The following is a 6,806-nucleotide window of genomic DNA, read 5'->3' as shown; positions in this document are numbered from 1 at the left end:
AATACATCCCAGAATCATGTTTGCTTTTTTTGCAACAGCATCACAGTTTAAATAAAAGCAAGTTTATTTCATTTTATTTTTTCTTTATAAGTTACTGAAAATGTTGAGCCTTATTCTCTTATTTACAACATTTTTACACCAATGTAACACCCTTGTCTTCAGTGGAATGATACCTGCATTATCCCATCCAAATACACGTTAACGATACTAGCTTGGGTGCAACTGCTCAAATTAAGCCCCTTCCTTCCAACCCTGTGTCAGGCCTTTCATTTCAATAAACTTATAGCTTCTGTTATTTACAATTACAGTATCATTATCATGGAAACTTGCTAGATCCATGGAATTAATGGCCCCAGGTATCGGTATGTAGCAGGAAAGGATTCCAACTGGGGAAAATCCAGGAAAACCAAGCTATTCCTGAAAACCGATAAGATCTGAAAAGGCAACAAAAAGGCCGAAGGAAATCTAAGTTTAAACCTAAAGCTTAAAAAGACATATTGTTACTCTCTATGCAGCTCTCAACAGGTAAGTCACAGCATACACAAGTAGCACAGAAATCAGAATTTCAGGATAATGATAAAATGGCAGGTGATCAGACATTTTCAAAATGCCCAAAGCACCACTCTTCTCACCCTCCTGGAGAAAATTCTAATGGCAACTAGTGACAGGCCGCTTTTAGCTCCCAGTGCTGACCAGCAAAATGAATTTGAATAGCTCCAACCTCTGCTGGACAGGACAGGGGCAACTCAGTCCCCACACAAATTTCTGGGCCTGGTCACCCATTCACAAACATTTACAGAAAACCTTTGACATAAACCGTGATAAAAACTAGACCTGTTTTTATGCCCTGGTGGGCCTTTTCATGAACTTTCATAACAGTTCATAACAGACAATACTCGTTCAAAATATTAACAACTACAAGAAAATGCTTACATGCAAGAAAATATTCTGGCTCGTGAAGGAAAGCGCTACAAATGAGATGGGGCTAAAGAAACTAAAAGAAATATGAGAGATGGAACAGATCACAGCTGGAATTGGGAGTTGTTTCACTGCTGTGTTAGTCCAACATATAACTCAAATGTTGCCCCTAACCCAACTCTTGTCCACGCACAAAAGTCTCTAGCTCGAGTTAGGTGGTGCTTCAAACTCGAGCTAGCTGGCCACCCGGGGGGTATGGGTTGAAGCCCAAGTGCTGCTGATGCTTGAGGTAGTGATGTAGTAGAAAGTAACTGTGTCACTGATGCTAAATCAATCATTCTGTGTGGCTCGAGCATTGTTTTGTAGTATAGCTGCTTTCACTCAAGCTAGGCTAACTCAAGAGGCATAACTTAGTGTAAATAACTTGAGCTAAAAGGCTGCAGTACCCTTAGACAGTCCCAAAAGCAGTATATACGATGTTGGGCTTTACCTCACACTCTGTGGAAACCATACATGAAACAAAAAGAAATGATGGCCCCAACTTAAAACCAGCCAATAATATGTCAGCTTATCATCCATATAATGATCCCCAAACTGAACAAACCCAGTTACCCACTGTGACAGACCCAGACCAGTGGGGTACAGGAGTCTGGTAGAGGGCAAATATACTGGTCACTGGATGAGTAGTTTTCTGTTCCCTGAGTGACCAGAGCAGGGGCTGCACTAGAGTAATCAGGAACCTGCTAGAACCAGTTAAGGCAGGCAGGCTAATTAGGACACCTGGAGCCAATTAAGAAGAAGCTGCTAGAATCAATTAAGGCAGGCTAATCAGGGCACCTGGGTTTTAAAAAGGAGCTCACTTCAGTTTGTGGTGCGAGTGTGAGGAGCTGGGAGCAAGAGGCGCAAGGAGCTGAGAGTGAGAGGGTGTGCTGCTGGAGGACTGAGGAGCACAAGCGTTATCAGACACCAGGAGGAAGGTCCTGTGGTGAGAATAAGGAAGGTGTTTGGAGGAGGCCATGGGGAAGTAGCCCAGGGAGTTGTAGCTGTCATGCAGCTGTTACAGGAGGCACTATAGACAGCTGCAGTCCACAGGGCCCTGGGCTGGAACCCGGAGTAGAGGGCGGGCCCGGGTTCCCCCCAAACCTACCAATTGACCTGGACTGTGGGTTCTTCCAGAGGGGAAGGTCTCTGGGCTGTTCCCCAACCCACATGGTGAATCTCTGAGGAAAGAAAATCTGCCGATAAGCGCAGGACCCATCAAGATAGAGGAGGAACTTTGTCACACCACACATCTTCCTACCACAAGCAATTTGTAAAACAGCCGCTTGCGTACTTCTCCATGTATAACATTGCCACAACAAACACCTGTATAAATCTATGCCTCGTCAAATCCTACTTTCCTCCCTTGGTATAGCAATACTGCACCAGTTGTTTGTGAACCAAATGATAGTTATAATGCTGTATCAATAACAAGTGCACATTCCTATTTATACATTTACCTAGATATTTATTCTCACCTCTGTATATGCATATTAACCTTTATGCCCAATTTTGAATTTACTCTTAAAATCACTAGTGAACAGTTTCTAAAGAAAATACAGTTGACAACGTAGAAAAAGGAAGATTGGTTATTAGGAAGCATAGGCCAGTAGCCAGAATCAGTCTATCTGTTCCTTTATATGAGGTGGTGTAACGTATAAAAATTAATACTCATACATATATAAAAAGACATCTTATTAACAGTGTAACAGAAAAAATATGAAGCAATGGCAGATGTCTGAATGACATTATGACACAAAGAAGCCATCAACGCCACAAAAAATTTCTAGTGTCATTATTAATATAGCATCATAAATGTGTATCATGCTTGACAAAGGATTAAACCTGACATACATGCAGCAGAGCCCGGGCCCCAAGTAGTTGACATTCTGAAGGCAATTATTATGTAAACATAAATTTTATAATAGAATGTTGTATATAATTATAAATACAAATTTATATAAATTTCAAGAAATAAAGTTGTAATAAATACATTGCCTATAAATATAAAGATACAGAAAAAAGTGACTATCTTAGCAAACATTGCCTTGTTAGAGAATACACTTTATTCTACTACAGAAAAATGTAGCACAGGAACAGAAAGAAAAAAATACTGTTTATATGCAGCAAGTTTGTGCATGTTATTAATTCTGTCTCTATGATTTTATATTAGCTATTTTACTTTAACCTTGTAAAGCAGACTCTCTTCAGTACAATATAGCAGTGTAACAGGTACATTAAACTGTAAATACTTACCATAGAGTACACCCCATAAAACTTTAAGAAAACCACCCAAAGTTTTCAAAGGTGACCAGTGATGTTGGTTGTCCAGCAAGAGATTACGTAGAGCAGCCTGATTTTCAGAAAATGCTGAACAACCCCCCTCCCCAAATTAGGACTCTTTTTAATGCATTTAAAATTTGGCACCCAAATACTGAGACACTGAAAATCACAAGTTATTTTTTGAGAACTAAAGCTAGCTGTTGTAATCTCTTTCTATATACTGTACACCCCATCATCTCGAATGCTGTTATCAGTTAGCACTGCACTTTTTAGTCTTTGCCAGAAAAGGCCTTCAGCGTGTGGATTCTTAGGCCAGTCAAGAACAGAGCTCTTGCAGATCCTCCTTCTCAGCCTCAGGTACTGGGAATGCTGTAGCACCGGCTCCAGTAGAATAAACACAATCACATCTGTATTCTCATCCATTAGTCTCTGCAGAGCGATATAAAAAGCAGTTTTAAAGTTCCCGTTTTTCACATATCTTTCAGTTAGAACAAATATTGTCTTTCTGCTGTAATGGATGCTCTGTGCAAGGTTGTCAATGACAGCCTTTCCCGGCTCCCAGTCCCTTTCCTCCAAACAAAGCAGAACGTGCTTGTCTTCGTTTTCTTCTAGACGAAATCGTAGCTCATTTATTACCCAGTCAGTTACTGTCGCATCCTGAGTATCATAGGCTATGTAAGCATCATAGAGAGCTTTGTCTCTGGCTATATTCTTGTATCCTTTTATTTTTCCCATACAAGAACGATAAGTATACCAGACATCCCAGTAAAATAAATGTTTAGTAACTGCTATTATCATAATGCTAATAATAGTGAAGAAAGAAATATAAAATAATATTGCTGCAACACTATCCAGAATGCAAGCATGCAGGTCAATCAAGAGAATGCTATGCTGTCTTTGGTCCTCAGGGTTCATGCAAATGACATTTCTTGCTACTTGTGAGATCGGAGTTTTGGTTTTCTGAATCCACCTTATGAAGTTGCTGTTTTTGCAGGTGCAGTCAAACGGGTTCCCTTTTAATTTTAAAATCTTCAAATATTGTATAAGTCCTGATAAGAAAGTTGACTGATTTAAGACTTGCAGTTGGTTGTAACTCAAATCCAGGTAGAGGAGGCTGCTGACTCTCTCAGGCAACCCAACGACAATCCTGGAAATCTTGTTCTCCCTCAGCAGGAGAGTCTGGAGGGACTGTGTGTAGTTGTACTGGATATCAACAGCCTTCAGTTTGTTCTGACTTAAGTCAAGAAACTCCAGAGATTTAAAGTATCTAAGATTTTCCCAGCTGAGGGTATGTAATTTGTTGTTATTTATATACAATTTAGTTAAGCTCTGAGGCAGATTTTGGAAAGCCTTAGTGGGGATATTTCGAAGTCTGTTGTATGAGATGTCAAGATGTGTCAGCTTTTTTAGATGCTTAAACAATTGTATGTGATTCGTTTCTCCATTTTTCCATAAGAGATCAAGATGGTTTCCTTTGAAGTCTAGTTTTTGAAGGGAGTCACTCCTTAGTTCAAATTTTGTTAGTGCAGAAATGTCATTCCAGCTTAAGTTTAAAATTTTTAATTTAGGAAGGTTTTCAGTAAATAGTAGCTGATGTGAAAAACCTGTCACTAGAAAATAGTGCTTGTTATAGCTAAGGTCTAATACCTCTAGGTTAGGTAGTTCTTTAAATGCAGAGTAACTGGTCAAATCCAGTTTATTAAATGAGAGATCTAAATATCTGAGTTTAGGTAAATAGATTAATTCAGTGCCATTGAAAGCCTGGCCAAGGGCATTTGAAGACAAATTCAAACAAGCTATATCCCCAAAGCCTTTAAACTGATTTGGGTTAATGAAGAAGATATTGTTTAAACTCAAATCCAAGGCTGTACCATATGAGGTACAAAGCTGTTTAAGGAAGTAATGTGATTGCTTTTTTTTATCAGAATATATGACAGAAGGGTTCAACTTGTGTTTCCACACCAAGGTCCGATGATAATTGATCAAATAGTCCTCTTTGTTAAATGATTTAAAAAAACCACGCTTTTCCGTTGTTTGTGGGAATATTTTGTTTTCTTTCAAGTATATTTCTGTGAGGTTCCTAAAAGCCTGGAAGACAGACATATCAACTCTTTTAATAAAATTTATCCCAAGATCAAGGACATTTAGCTTTCTCAGAGCAAACAAAGGTTCCAAGTGCAGTTTATCTAATTCTTTGAAGACATAGCCTTTAATATATAATCGTTTTAGAGATACTAGAGAAGAAAAGTATGGTGAGAGGGTTAGGTATCGTGAGTATATTTGTTTCTGGTAGTTGAAAGATAGGTCAAGTTCCTCTAAAGAAGATAAATTCTGTAAGAATTCTCCAGTAGCTATTTCGCTCATTAAGAAGTTAGATGCAAGGTGCAGCACCTCTAGCTGTGGCATGTTTTGAAACCAAATAGCGGGTACACTAGTGAGTGATGTGCTGGATAGAACCAAAGTCTTTAATTTTTTAAGATTCTGGAAAGCCAGAGGATGTATTTGAATGGCAGAGTTTCCAGTGCAGGGTTCACAAGGAAAAGGCGTATTGAAGCATTTTGGACAGTTCCCACTTAAATCAAGAACTTCTAGATGAACTAGTTTCTTAAAATCATCTTGACTGATGTTCTTTATCTTGTTATGACTCAAATAAAGTTCTTGTAGTGACACTGGCAGTTTGGGTGGCACTCGGGTCAAGTTGTTGTAGGAAAGTGACAGCACAGTCAAACTGGTGAGGGCTGAAAATGCCCCTTCTTCCATGTTGAAAAGGTTTTCACAGGCATTACCATAGTAACAGTTCTGGTCCATATAGAGTTCCTTCAATTTTGTGAGTTCTTTGAAGGTGTTCTTGCTAATAGTAATAATCTTATTGGACTTTAGACTTAGTGAAGTAATGCTAGGTGAAATCCCTGCAGGCACTCTGGTTAGCTGATTGCCATTAAGATGTAATTCCTTTAAGTGTCTTAAGTTTGAAAAAGTTGCATCTAGTATTTGTAAAGGCTTTGGAGACAAATCAAAATTAGATTCTTTCGGCTTAACATGCCAATTCCAGTTTAATTTAAAAAATGTAAGGTCCTTAAAGTTCTGAAAATCCTCTTTAGAAATTTCTTCAATCCAGTTGAAAGACAATATCAAGCCAGTAACATTTGTATATATTTCCTGAGGGACTGCTGTCAGCTTTTGTTTACTACAATCAAGGAGAATCGAGGAGCTATTCTGTTTTGCTTTTATTTTACAAGGTAGGTCCTTAGAAACCCATTGATGATGAGTGGAGAGACCAAACTCAGGTTGAATCAAGAGGAGTAGGAAGAGCAGGTTGTGGGGCATGGTAGCCATATTTACCTAATTAAAAAGAAACAGGCAGATTAATGGTTTTGGTATATTGTTGATGACAAGTGCTGTTCATGCGCATATAATATTTCACATTGTAATCTTAATAATTTTTAAATGTGTGTGTCCAAACCACAAAAATACAAACAAAACATACTACTAGCATAGTGTACAGGCAATTTGTGATTGTTATCAAAATTGACCAGCAACATAATTTCAGTTATTTTATTACTGCT

At 38.5% G+C, this 6,806-nt stretch overlaps 1 protein-coding gene across 1 annotated transcript; it reads right to left on the bottom strand.

The window, feature by feature from the left end:
- Positions 1 to 3,453: 3,453 nt before the first annotated feature.
- On the bottom strand, positions 3,454 to 6,576 carry LOC113406144 (toll-like receptor 8). The gene has a single exon (XM_026649077.1). It carries the CDS (start codon positions 6,574 to 6,576, stop codon positions 3,454 to 3,456), a length of 3,123 nt encoding a protein of 1,040 aa, XP_026504862.1.
- Positions 6,577 to 6,806: the final 230 nt, after the last annotated feature.

Source organism: Terrapene carolina, unplaced genomic scaffold, assembly GCF_002925995.2.
Source record: "Terrapene carolina triunguis isolate 2854851 unplaced genomic scaffold, T_m_triunguis-2.0 Scaffold23, whole genome shotgun sequence".
Taxonomy (NCBI): Eukaryota; Metazoa; Chordata; order Testudines; family Emydidae; genus Terrapene; species Terrapene triunguis.
This window is presented reverse-complemented; position numbering and strand designations above follow the sequence as displayed.

Excerpts from the sequence above, each read along its gene's own strand:
- LOC113406144 (XM_026649077.1), bottom strand. The coding sequence starts at position 6,576 with ATGGCTACCATGCCCCACAACCTGCTCTTCCTACTCCTCTTGATTCAA.